This window comes from Drosophila hydei, unplaced genomic scaffold (assembly GCF_003285905.1).
Source record: "Drosophila hydei strain 15085-1641.00,03,60 unplaced genomic scaffold, DhydRS2 tig00000060-arrow-pilon, whole genome shotgun sequence".
NCBI classification, from domain to species: domain Eukaryota; kingdom Metazoa; phylum Arthropoda; class Insecta; order Diptera; family Drosophilidae; genus Drosophila; species Drosophila hydei.
Window position 1 is genome coordinate 1475190 of NW_022045656.1, and position 14156 is coordinate 1489345.

Here is a 14156-nt window from a genome sequence, read left to right on the forward strand (position 1 = left end):
TTTGACTCTTCGAATAGAAAAGAATACACGCATTTGAATGTATGTGTGCACACGCATAGGAAAAATGCGTGCGCGTGGCGCTGCTGACATGTTTAATAACTTTTTAATGGATTTTAATGAAATTTTCAGCATATGATTGACAATAGGATAGGATTGGCTTGGTTGAGATGCAAACGCCTTCACATAATGGCCCTAGTTACAATTGAACTTAAATTTCAAGAATTTGGAGCCGGTATCCAAAATCCAACAAAAATCAAAATTGCATAAAATATACATAAGACTAAATACAAAATTTGGAGGCTCTAGCTTTCTGAGATATAATTTATTAACTGCATTTCAATCATGTTTTTATTCGATAATTGTTATGCGAATAGTTATCGAATATTTGAAACAAACTCGATATGCGCGTGCTATACACGAACCTCTAGCTCTTATATATGCTGAGATCCACATACGTTCAGACGGACAGGACTCAAACGACTCGGCTTGTCGTCCTGATCGATACTTGGTATCGATACTTGGTATCCATACTTGGTATCGATACTAGGTATCGATACTAGGTATCGATACTTGGAATCGATACTTGGTCTCGATACTCGGTATCGATACTCGGTATCGATACTTGGTATCGATACTTGGTATCGATACTTGGTATCGATACTTGGTATCGATACTTGGTATCGATACTTGGTATCGATACTTGGTATCGATACTTCGTATCGATGCTTGGTATCGATACTTCGTATCGATGCTTGGTATCGATACTTGGTATCGATACTTGGTATCGATACTTCGTATCGATGCTTGGTATCGATACTTGGTATCGATACTTGGTATCGATACTTGGAATCGATACTAGGTATCGATACTTGGAATCGATACTAGGTATCGATACTTGGAATCGATACTAGGTATCGATACTTGGAATCGATACTAGGTATCGATACTTGGTATCGATACTTGGAATCGATACTCGGTATCGATACTTGGAATCGATGGAATCGATGGAATCGATGCTCGGTATCGATACTTGGTATCGATACTTGGTATCGATACTTGGTATCAATACTAGGTATCGATACTTGGTATCGATGCTTGGTATCGATACTTGGTATCGATACTTGGTATCGATACTTGGTATCGATACTTGGTATCGATACTTGGTATCGATACTTGGTATCGATACTTGGTATCGATACTTGGTATCGATACTTGGTATCGATACTTGGTATCGAAATTTGGTATCGATACTTGGTTTCGATGGTATCGATACTTGGTTCATTTGCACAAAACCATTATACCCTCATTTCCCATTTTCAATGGGATCAGGGTATAACAAGTAAAAACAATAAAAAAAACTTTGAAAGCTTTCTACCAGAAAGATGAAAAAGTATACAAAAAGTTACAAACTATTAAACATTATATGCAAATGAAGCTGAATAAAATTTATGATTATATTTTCACAAAATATTTCATTTAACTCATTATAACTCTCCGGAAACATGTATGTTCAAGCAGATGAAATCATATGCAAGAGAAAGTTATATCAAAAATATTTTTGCTTTATATAAATCATAATGAAATATATGAGTTTCTATGAATCAAGTATACGATAATCGTTTCGTAACTCTCTCGGGGCAGTCTGTGAGAGCACTGCTTACAAACAGCGCTGTAATCGAGATATATATGTATATATATATCTATATTTGTCTCATACATATTTGAAATGTATGTTAAATGAGCTAGAGTTGCGGCACCCTCTAGCGCCGAGCAGCAGTAGCTCTCTGTCCTGATGTGTGCATTGTCATCATCCCGAGTAAGTCCCTTAAGGCTCGGGCATTAAATAACACACGATTCACACCAGTCGCTCACCCACTACCACCCTCACTGCCATTGCCACTCACACACTCTCTAGTCCTCTCCACCCTCCATTATGTGTTAAGCTGTGCTTAATAATGGCGAACATTGCATATGCAATGTGAGAAGCTGCTTTGCCAGGACACTCTCTGTCCCCCATGTCCGAGAACTTTAGCCGTGTTTACCTCTGAGCAGGTGTGTGTGTGTATGGGTGTGTGAGTGTCTGGTAAACAAACAAATGTGTTGCTATTTGTTTGTCTGCGGAATATTACCCGCTTCAGTTGCCTTTCCCCTCTAACTTTTTATATTATATAAATTTGTTGCGCTCCCAAAGGACTCAATTTCACATTTAATACACCTGTGCATGCAAATACTTACATATATTCATAATTATACCCTGCAATCCCACTATGTCATAGGGTATACCAGGCAGACATCAATTTGTTAGTCTTAGAATATAATCTCAATTTCACATTTATTTTTGAATAAGTAGAAACTTTATACGTATAAAATATATTTAAATCTGATTAATTTCTGAGTTCCATTAGTCTTTAGCTTAATCTCATCATATCTTATCCTAATCCTAATTCGATGCAATCGCTGTAGGCATATAAATGTTAATATTAACAGATGTTAATGTTAATATTAACAGATGTTAAGCTTAACAGCTGTCGCTTTTTCGCTTCGATAGCAGTGTTTGCCTTACATTGAAGAGCCATACAAACAGTTTACTCACAATTTGAACACATGGGTTTAGTAGCTCTGCTAATAAGCGATAGGAATGTTCTTTCTGCTCTATTTAATACAATATAAAATTACAATAAAAAATTTAATTTCAAATACAGAGTAGCTAAAAGTGCATTCGCTTTGACAGCGTAACTGTAATGTCAAATGAGAAGCGCGCAGGCCACGGCACAGCTTCACCTACATCTTCATTATTATCATCATCATCATTATCGTTATCCTTATCATCATCATCATTTGTGCCGTTTGTGGAAACAGCTGGAAGTGCAGGCTGTGGCAAGTCCTGCGACTGCGAATGAACTAATTTGATTTACATGCAAATTACATTTGGCCAACTAAAAAAGAACTTTTACTGCCAGCACAGGACGAACAGGGGAAGAGCTGAAGTGCGACGCCATCATTAAAAAATGTTTACAAAATTAACAAAATTGGCAATATCCGTTGGCCACTCGAGGGAAAGCAACGTACATGGCGTAGACACACGCAATTCTTTTCTGTCCGCCCGCTATTCCTGTGCCTCTCTCTTTCTCTCTCGCTCTCTGCCTAAACAAATGCTTTTTTGTTGTGTCCCATATTTTGTGTGGTTTGCTTAGAGGGAAGTTGATCCCCGCGGCCACCTCTTGGCACGACAACGTGCCGCATATTTAAATTTTAATTAAAATTTAGCTTGTGTGCCACGCGGTTGCACGTCCTATACCAACTCCCTACAGCACTCTTTCTCTCTCTCTCTCTCTTGCTTCATTTCGCGCTCGCGTCTCACAATATGCAAATAAAAAATTGCCTTTGTTTTTGCGGGTAGCAAATCTAGGTCTGATTGTTTAAGAGCTTTCCATTGTGCTCTAGGCAGATGGCCAGGAGAGGGTGGAGGGGTGACAAAGTAGCCAAGAGCAAGTAGCTTTCTTTGGCTTTATTATATTGAGGTTAAAAGCTTTATGCGCGCTTAACTGTATTTATATTAATCCTTCATGGGGCTGCTTCTTATGCCTGATTTTTACTTGGGCTGCCTGCGAAATAGGCTTTGTTTCACCTGCTAAGCCCTGAACTAAATTAATATTGAAAGTTCAAGTTTATTTTAAATAATCGATAACTATAACACTTAATGTTATCGATTAAAAACATTTTTGAAATTCAGTTATTCAGAGCCTTCAAATTTTGTATTTTGTTTTGTTTATTTTATAAATTTTTGATTTTATTATATTTTGGCTTCAAATTTTTCGGAATTCTTTAAATTGAAGTTCAGTGGAAATGGGGGGGGGGGGGGGGGGGGGGGGTGGGGCATTATGGAAGAAGTTTGCATTTTTACTAAGCTGAGAAATTATCCAATATGCTGAAAATTTCATTGAACTTAGTTAAGTAACTCGGAAGCTTAGCCAATTGTACCAAGCACGTGGCAAGCATCTTTCACATACATGTGCACATATACATTCAAAGCATCGAAGCAGAAATTGAAATTGTAATTGAATTGGGTTTGAGTTGTCAGCTGCTTCTCTAGTTTAGTTTAATTTGGAGTTCCCACTTAGCAATTAAGCAATGAAGTGGCGGTGGCAGAGGATGGATGATGAATGGTTTTATTAAACTGAGACATGTGTGTGCATTGTTTTTGGCTATGCATGAAATGAAGAAGCATAAAACGATTGCAACAATAGCAGCTCTTCGATGGGCTCGCGGTATCTGCTAGGCGGGCACTGCCGACTGAAGCACATGTTGCTGCTGTTATGCAAATGTAAATGTTGTATTACGCCGTCTCCAGGGTCGTTTTATTTGCAAATTAAGCAAATACATTGCTGGCTCAATCCGATAATAGGCGCAAGTCGTTGTTGCAAGTTGTCTGACTTGCACGGACAAGATCTAAATATATGAAATGGGTCATAGCCTGGTTACTTGTATTTATAATAGTTGATAGTTGATGACTTTATTTAATGTTGAATACTTTTTGCTTGCAACTGAGTTAAATTATTTTGTCTTTTTTCTGATTTGATTATTTCAATTAAAGTTTATTAAATAAATATGCTAAATTCATATCAGTTCCAACTTGACTTCAGCTAAATTATTATTGCTCTTTAATTATATTTTTTATATTTAGCTTGATTAAGAAGTAAAAGTTCACTGAGTTGACTTTAACAACTTCTTGCAGTGAGTTTTGTGCCAGAGTCCAATTATATGTTTGTTTGCAGCTAATGTACTCCACGGTCACTTAACTTGCACAGAGGCGTGCGTCCTTTAAGAGGACTCGTTGAAATTGTGGAACAAGCCGAGTGCTGCTTAGCTTTCAACCTAGATTATAATCACATTTCTGCACTTAACGTACTTTAAAATGTTGCTCAAGCATTTCCTTTGTGGAAATTCCTCACGAATTTTCATATATTGCCAGATTTCTTTGAGCCCGATGCCAGCTAGATGGAGATACTTGAAGTTGCGTTGCGGTCGCTTTTAATAGAGCGAAGATACATTTAGTTGTGCGTAGCTTGTTTGTTGCATGTATGTGACGCCTCCTTTCGACTATCCAAGAAGATTTTCATTCGAGTGCTTTGTGCAAAATCGTTCCTCTCTCTGTCTGAGCTACGCTTTTCCTTTTTAGCATTTGTATGCGAAAATCTGTTTTCGACTGTTTGGAATTTGCAGTTAGGTTTTTCGTGGCTTTTTTAGTGAATGGGGATGTCTGTGTGTGTGTGGGTGTGTTGTGGATGCTTTGGTCTTGCGACTGCTGGCTGTGCCGCTCCGCTCGGTTGCCTCTGCTTGCGCTTCAGCTCTTGCTTGGTTGCAATCCACAAAACCGCCACGAATGGATAGGTAAAAGAGTGCTTCCAGCCAGCCAGCCAGCCAACCAGCCACAATTTGCCGTGTAAATATTAATGCGCTTCAAAGTGATGGGAGCGTGAGTTATGCTCGACTTTATAAAGAAATTTTATATATAAACAGAAAAAACTTTGAGTAGCTAAATTAACAATTTGAAAGACATTTCCACGGAAAACTCAAATGCAATTTAAATCGAAATTGTATAAATCGAAATTGAAATTTATCCAATTACATTTTCTCCATTGCTATAAATATATAAATTACAATTACATTTTCTCCTTTACTATAAATATATAAATTGCCTTCAATACAAAAGAATAGTCCTTTAAATTAGTTTGATCGAATTTGGTCAAACAATTATTACTGTATCAGTCGATATATCGATAGGACCCGTTCTAAGTGATGAATAAGTTTTAACCCTAGAGAAATACTTTTATTTGCTGCATTTATCGAAATTGAATAGGGACTATCGATATATCGATCAACTTAATGATAAATTAGTTTTAACTCTAAAGAAATAATATTATTTGCTGCATTTATCGAAATCGAATAGGGACTATCGATATATCGATCAACTTAATGATAAATTATTTTTAACTCTAAAGAAATAATATTATTTGCTGCATTTATCGAAATCGAATAGGGACTATCGATATATCGATCAACTTAATGATCAATAAGTTTTAACCCTTGAGAAATACTTGTATTTGCTGCATTTATCGAAATCGAATAGGGACTATCGATATATCGATCAACTTAATGACAAATCGATATATCGATAACAACTCAAAGACATGCGACGGCACAGCAACCATCTCTAGCACAGTGAACCACTTTGCCCAACTAAGGCGTTTGTTTTGGGTTGCTATCTGGGGTAGCTGAACAAGGGTGGACATAGGGATGGGGCTGGGGTTGGATGCTGAATGCTGGGTGCAGGGAAATGTCTGTGCTCAATTTTTCAAAACTCGTTTGTGTCGTTGCTCCGTTCACTCACTCGCTCGCTCGCTCGCTCGTCGTTGCTGGCTGACTATGCAAATAATGAATGCAAAATATTGCTGAAGTGTGTCTGAGGCGAGCAGCAGCCGCAGCCGCTGCTGAAGCTGAAGGGGAAAGTGTCGTGGGGGGACTACAAGCAGGGTGCAGATATAGAGTTGGGGAAAATTTGCTTTCGAACTTTGCACTTTTCCATTAAGTTTTCAGCTTATGCGTATCTCTGTGTGTGTGTGTATGTGTGTGTATCTGAGAGCTTTGCGCTTAAATTACTATCGCTAATTAAATTTTCAATTAATTTTTGCCCATTTTATTTAATTTTTTTCCTTTCTTTTCTTGCAGCTCAGCACACAAGAGGAAACGGAAGTGTAAACGTGCAGCGGAAGCAAAAAGTTTTCAACAGGAATTGAAAAAAAAAATACAAATATAAATAGAACAAAGTTCAACAACGGCTACGGGTCGTATGCTTAATGGCAACGAACAACAAAGTGTGTTAAGAGCAGCGAAACAAGAATTAAAAACTTTTACATATGATAAACAAATGCAATAATATGTTAAAATACGCACTTTCCGTCGTATTTAAGGATGTCCGTATTAATGCCGGACGCTGCGCCATCATCTCAGATCCCGGAAAGGTCGCGGGCTGAGCAACGAAGTGCGGAATTCTCTAATAAAAAAAGGGGAAAAACATGTGAAAAATCAATTTGAAAAACGTATTGAAATCTCATGTGAAAAATCTTCGAAAAATTATGAAAAAATAAATGCCAATGCAGTGAGTTATCCATAAACAATTTATACGGGTGAAAGTCAAAGAAAATTAAATTCATTAAAAATACATGACAAACCAAATAACGCTTAAACAACAATAAAAATTAATAATTAAAGCAATTAATTATAAATAAATTAATGAAAATATAAGAGGCGTGAATTAGAATAAAATACACTTTTTAAATTTTGATAATTTTGATTTTAAATGAATTAAATCTTAAAATAAAATAACATCAAAATAATAATTAAGTTAAATAAAATTAATATTAAAAAAATAAAAAAGTAATATTACTTAATTTTTTATTCAAATAGTTTATTTTAATTCATGCATTCATTAAATAATAAAAAGAATAAGAATTAATTACTAAATCCTATATTTCTCTTTGAACAACGGATGGCGCCACAGTGAAAACTCATATCAATGCTAAAATGACGCCGATCATTTTTGTTTAAGAAGTGTGTATAAAAGAACAATAATAAATACAAAAAAGACTAACTAAGTGCAAAAAAGTTATTAAGACTGGCAGATTGTAGAGAGAAAGTGATGGATAAATCAAGCAGCGTCAGTCCCAGTGAGTGTCGCGTAACCAGATCAAGCATGACGCCCACCTTGCGGCTGCAGCAAAGCCCCAGGCGTCAACATCAGCAGCAGCAGCACCAGCAGCAGCAGCAACAACAGCAGCAACAACAACAACAACAGCAATCATGCGATGAACAAATTGCAATCAAAACCAAGTCACCGCAGCAGCAGTCGCTGCCGACGTTAACGTCTACGTCAACGCCGACGCCGACACATCATCAATTTCGTGCGCCAGCACAACAACAACAATCAACCAAGCACAAAAGCAACAGCAGCGGCAGTGCCAGCAGCGGCGGCAGTAGTAAAGCCTGGAGCAAACGGCAGCACAAGACTAGCGGTAAATACAATGCCAGCGCTTGCGTCGGCGCCAGCGCTCAGCAGCAGAATCAGCACCATCATCATCCCTACGCCGCGCATCATTCAGCGAATGGCAGCGGCGTCTCTGCTCAGGCAGCTGTCGGCGCTGGCGTCGGCTCGCAGCCAGCAACTAGCGCCGCAGCCGCTGCGGCCGCTGTTGCCGCTCACAAGGCAGATCTGGAGAACATACAGAATATCAAAAATCAAATAGCTGGCAGCCATGCCCACAGCGGCGCCCACCAAGCCGGCACACATCACAGCGTAGCGGCTGGCTCCGCCGGCGTTGGCAGCGCTGTCAGCGGCGGTGGTCACCATCATCATCACAACCATAATACACGGCTGGCGCAAACTGCGGCAGCGATAGTGGGCAACGGCCTGCCAATGCCAACGATGGATGCCAAGCTGGGAGGGCACGGGCACGGCTTGAAGGGACAGCAGCAGCAGTACAAAAAGATGCTGCCTCACAGGTAACGTAACATGATTAAATTGAGGTTAAGTTAGCTAACATTCATACGTAGCATTTTTATATGACGTAATGTCAATTAGCGTAACGTATTGGAAGGCACGTTGACTTAACGTAAAGAAATCTATTTTTATACAAATTAATGTAACTGAAGAGCTTTCATTGGCATGCAAAAAAAATCTATATATATATATATATATTTACATTATTATACATTTCTCATCCTTCTCCCTTTCTATCTTTCTTTCTCGCCCTCTCTCTCTCTCTTTCTCTTCATCGAACAGAGGTCATCATCATCATGTCTTGTGCTCTGGCAACAATGCGAATCACACATGCTGCCTGGTAACTGGCTGTAACGGCAGCGTCGGCAGCGCAGCCGGTAAAGATACGCAGAGCAACAAGGACACCAGCTCGCTGAGCGGCAACAGCAGCATCAATTCTAGCAGCGCAGCGGCAGCGAACGCTGTGCACTATTGCTGCGGCCGTTCGAAGTTCTTTTTGTCCGAGAAACGTTTACGCAAGGAAGTTATTGTGCCGCCTACGAAGTTTCTACTGGGTGGCAACATTTCGGATCCGTTGAATTTGAATTCGCTGCAGCATGAGAATACGTCGAATGCGTCATCTAGCAACAATACGCCGGCGACGACGCCGCGACAGTCGCCGATAACGACGCCGCCGAAGGTGGAGGTGATTATACCGCCGAATATACACGATCCGTTGCACTTGCTCGATCCGGTCGATTCGATGGAATACGAGAAGCAGTTGACGTCACCAATGAAACGGGGCGGCATGCTGACTCGTGGCAGTCATTTGAAGCTGCAGCAGCAGCAGCAGCCGCATCACCGGCAGCACAGGCAGCGTAAGAATCGTAAGCGTCGGCGTTTCGATTCAAATAATACATCGTATGCCGGCGATGACGTCGCAGTCATCGTCGCTGACGGCGTCGCTGAGGCGTCGACGCTTTCGATTTCATTGGAAGATGTGCCAGCAACAAAAGGAACAACAGCAACCGCAGAAGGAGCAGTGATGGAGATAGACGACGTAGCAGTCAACGTCACAACAACATCAACACCAACAACAATATTAACAGCAGCAACAATTGCAGCAGTTACGACTGAAGCTGCAGTAATAACAGCAGCAGCGGCGTCGCCTGTGGCTGCGCTGAGCGCCACAACACTGCTGAGCGAGGCGGCAGCGTCGGCTTCAGGTGAAACATTGGAATTGACACAACAGCAGGCGCATGTGCGCTCTCGCTCTCCGCAAGCAGCGGCCACTGCAATGGAGGAGACAAGAACGCCAGCACTAGCAGCCGGAGCACAAACGCTCTCGCCAAAGGAACAAATGGAATGCAACATTACGCGGCCGGCAGCAACGTTAACTTTATCGCCGCTACAACAAGCACAGCCACAGCAACATGTGGCTGCAATTGCCGAGCTGCCCAGCAGCGACATGCAGACGGTGACTGGCAGCAACAACATCAGCAGCAGCAGCAATATTAGCAACTCAGATGATTTGGGACTCAGCGCAGCATCAACAGACGCTTCGACGTCGGCAGCAGCGCTAGCAGTAGCGTCCACGCTGGCCGATCGTCGTGCGTTGGCCAGTCGAGATTTGCGCTTAGATTTGGACAGCACATGCTACGGCGTTGGCGGTACAGGATTGAGCTTTGCTGCTGGCAGCGCAGCCAGCTTTGGCAGCGGCAGCAGAAAACGTAAAGTTAGTGAGAGCAACAATTCTCAAAAGAGCAAGGTGGGTATAAAATGGAATTGAAATCAATGGGAATGGGGAAAAGTGGAACAGTATGCCTGTCTGCCGGTCTGCCTGTCTGCGTGTGTATGTGTGGTTAAACTTGGGCCTTAACTGTGGTTGTTGTTGTGGAAGCAAGTCAATCGCTTGCTTTGTTTTGATTGCTTTTGGGTTGTTTTTTATTTGTGAGTTTTGTTTTTGTTGCGTTGCTTGTTCAAGCGTTGCTTAGATTGAGGTTAAGGGGTCAGGGGCAACATAGAAAGAATTTTATTAGGTTTAGTTTTGGGAGGGTTGCCAAAAGCCACTAAAAATATACCGAAAAAGTTTTGAACTTGTGCTGTCTAGTGGACATTAGATATAAATCCACTTAGCATGGGAACTGTTTGAATATAGGGTTAACTGTATTTTCTTATACTAATTATTTTTTTTTCTCATAGAAATTCCATCGACATGATGCCCTGGATAAAATTGTTAGTCCTGTGGTGCCACAACCGGGTGCCTGGAAGCGGCCGCCACGTCTACTGCAGCCAAGTGGGGCACGAAAGCCGAACACGCGGCGGTCGACATCTTTTAGCGAAACAGAGCAGCTGAGCCCCGTGGAGGAACTGCCACACAAGCCGCTTATCGAGAGTAAATGCAACAAGCTTCAATTCGACCAGACACACTCTACATTCCTCTTTTGTTTTCAGTTGTGGACATACCACGCGACGATACGCCCGATCTGTCCGAGCATGGGCTGGGCAGTCCGTTGAGCACCATTTCCGCAGCCACGTCGCATACGGCCGGGGAGCCAGATACGCCTACAGCGGATGAGGCAACAGCAACAACTACAGCTGCAGCAGCAGCAGCAGCAGCAGAAATACCAGCAGGCGAAGCGGCAGCAACAGCAGAAGCAGCTGCAATATCAGCAAGTGAAGGTCCGCCAGTTGTTGGCTTAATGCTGGAGCCTGCTTTGATTCCGCTACTTCATACGACGCCCAAATTCCGGGCGGATGGTCTCAAATATCGCTATGGCAACTTCGATCGCTATGTGGACTTTCGACAGCTCAACGAGTTCCGCGACGTGCGACTGCAGGTGTTTGAGCAGCATGTGGAACTGTTCCAGAACAAGGATATTCTCGATATTGGCTGCAATGTGGGCCACATGACCATCACAGTGGCGCGCCATTTGGCGCCCAAGAGCATTTTGGGCATCGATATCGATCGCGAACTGATCGCCAGAGCTCGACGTAATTTGTCGATATTTGTGCGCATACCCGAGGAAGAGCGTCCGGTGCAGGAGGTTAAGCAGTCGCAGCCACAGTCGGTGCTCGATAAGGCTGAGCCGAGCGATGGACACAAGAAGACGCGACGTGGCAAGAAGCGACGCAAGGCGCAGCAGCAGCGGCAGCGGCAGCAGCAGCTGGCACTGCAACACCTGCAACAGCTTCATCACCATCATCATCATCATCACCATCATCATCACGGTCACGATCATCATCATCATTTGGAGCAGCTACAGAAATTGGATGCATTGCTGGTCAAGCCACACGAATTTTTTCCCATTTCCTTTCCGCTCACCTATGGTGGCATGCCGCACTTGCCGCCCACGGGAAAGTCGCCTTTCAATTCCAGCTGCAAAAACCAATTTCCACAAAATGTTTTCTTTCGTCAAACGAACTATGTGCTGAAGGACGAGTCCCTAATGTCGAACGACACGCAGCAATACGATCTCATACTGTGTCTATCGGTCACCAAGTGGATACATCTGAACTTTGGGGACGCGGGCCTCAAGCTGGCCTTCAAGCGCATCTTCAATCAGCTGCGACCTGGCGGCAAGCTCATACTCGAGGCGCAAAACTGGGCTAGCTACAAGAAGAAGAAGAACCTAACGGTACGACTCTCGCTATATTATACCATATCAAAAACTGTTTAAATGCCTGATTAAATCCTACAGCCGGACATATACAACAACTACAAGCAAATCGAGTTCTTTCCCAACAAGTTTCATGAGTATCTGCTGAGCCCGGAGGTCGGCTTCAGTCACAGCTACACGCTGGGCGTGCCAAGGCATATGAATAAGGGCTTTTGTCGACCCATACAGGTGAGCGACATCGTCTACTTGAAGAGCTTGAGATATTGGCGCAATCGTTGAATACTTTGTATAAGATAAAATACCTTTCCTTTGCGAGACAAAACTAAATTGATATAAGACCAAGCAGACCTAATTTACCAGGCAAATTAAGAAGTTCTCAGTCAGTATTTCTATAGCAGCTGAATTAAAAATCTACAAACTGCAGCAAAGGCTGCAGAGATTAACATCCGAGAAATTCCATTTGTTATTTTATTATAATATATAAAACTTGATCCATTTGTCTCTGACTCAATGTCAGTTTCTTTTTCAAAATGTTCTAATAGCACGACCGAACCTTCGCCTCTCCATGCGCTTCTCAGATATGAAATATCAGAAACATTTATATTGCTAATCGCCATTGTCCAGTAAATTTTCTACTTAATTTAATCACATTAAGATTTTCAAAGCAAACACTGCTTAAATTTAAATATTCAAAATTTCCTCGAATTTGCCAATTTCGCAGTTTCTCGAGTCAATTTAAAGCTTTTCCACTGCCTCACAAACTAAATTTGGCCCATTTCCATTGCAGTTGTATGCCAAAGGCGACTACACGCCGAATCATGTGCGATGGAGCGACGCGTACTATCCACAAACGCCGTATGAGGCGTATCGGGGCATCTATGCCACGCTGCCTGCCCATCGCACGGGCGGAGGTGGCAGCAGTGCGGGCGGCAGTCACGGTGGCCACGCCCAGCTACACTTGCTGAGCAGCTCGACGCGGTCGCAGAACTACGATACGCCGCACTATGCGGGCAGTGCCTCCGGCTCGGCCAGCTGCCGGCAAACGCCGATGTATCAGCATACGTACAACCCGCTAGAAACAGACTCCTATCAGCCAAGCTACGACATGGAATATCTGAATCACATGTATGTCTTTGCTTCGCCTCTGTATCAGACCGTCTGGTCGCCACCGGCTTCGTTGCGGAAGAGCTCTTCGCACACGCCGGTGTTTGGCAGCGTGCGGGATGCGGAGCTGGATGGAGATGGCAGCATAAGCGGTGGTGGCAGTGGCGGAGGGAGCTATCATCGTCACGTTTATCCGCCCAATGATGACACCTGTTCGCCGAATGCGAATGCATGTAATGCATTCAATTCTATAAGAGATGCGGACACGGATGACTCCAATCAGTTGCCCGGGGGCAGCAGACGGCATGTGTATGCCACAAATTGTGGCGAGAGCAGCTCCTCGCCTCAGGTGAATCATCACGAGGCGAGCGTCGAGTTTGCCGATGCCCTCATGGATGATGAGCAGAAGACGCTGGCTGCGGGCACCAGCGGAGGTGGGAATGGAGGAGCAGGAGCAGGAGCCGCTTACTGTGATCTGTCAGATGCCTAAACTGGGTCTGGACGGTGGGCGAATACGAAACACATTGTGTCAAAATGCAAAATATAAATAGAATTATATATAGCCATAAGTTATGAAATTTGTAAACAAAAAATATGGAGCTACATTACGAGATGTGTTGCAGCCAGCCGTTGTTCATTTGATTTGTCCAATACGTGAATATATATATTTCTATATAAGTATATATGTGATAAATCAAATCAACAATTGCCGCGCATCCCTTCAGATCAATGTAAACACGCAAACGAGACGCTTATGATTTTTTAATATATAAAATTGCAAATAAATATATATATATTTTTTATATATAGAAATTTAATGGCAGTACATACAATACATATATACATGTGCATATATATAGATATAGATATATCTGAATATAGATAAACATAGATAT

The 14156-nt window shown here is 42.3% G+C and overlaps 1 protein-coding gene and 1 long non-coding RNA gene across 3 annotated transcripts in view; both read left to right on the top strand.

The window, feature by feature from the left end:
• The window catches only part of LOC111604363, a 46005-nt gene extending 39199 nt beyond the window's left edge, over window positions 1-6806 (top strand). The window contains exon 3 of the long non-coding RNA XR_002751747.2: window positions 6730-6806. This is a non-coding gene — a long non-coding RNA (uncharacterized LOC111604363). The remainder of the gene's footprint in view (window positions 1-6729) is intronic.
• A 332-nt stretch (window positions 6807-7138) lies between these two features.
• Window positions 7139-14027, top strand: LOC111604361 (probable RNA methyltransferase bin3). 2 transcript variants are annotated; one of them, XM_030222698.1, is made up of 7 exons: window positions 7139-7159; window positions 7562-8559; window positions 8840-10304; window positions 10739-10931; window positions 10991-12174; window positions 12238-12384; window positions 12944-14027. In XM_030222698.1, exons 2-7 carry the CDS (start codon window positions 7700-7702, stop codon window positions 13748-13750), a joined length of 4656 nt encoding a protein of 1551 aa, XP_030078558.1. In that variant the 5' UTR covers window positions 7139-7159; window positions 7562-7699; the 3' UTR covers window positions 13751-14027. The 2 variants fall into 2 exon arrangements, with proteins under 2 accessions (XP_030078558.1, XP_030078557.1); XM_030222697.1 differs by lacking the exon at window positions 7139-7159 and having other exon boundaries at window positions 7539-8559.
• Window positions 14028-14156: the final 129 nt, after the last annotated feature.

Coding starts and splice junctions, on each gene's coding strand:
- LOC111604361 (XM_030222698.1), top strand. CDS start 7,700: ATGGATAAATCAAGCAGCGTCAGTCCCAGTGAGTGTCGCGTAACCAGA. Junction 8,560..8,839: donor AAAAAGATGCTGCCTCACAG/GTAACGTAACAT, acceptor TTCATCGAACAG/AGGTCATCATCATCATGTCT. Junction 10,305..10,738: donor ACAATTCTCAAAAGAGCAAG/GTGGGTATAAAA, acceptor TTTTTCTCATAG/AAATTCCATCGACATGATGC.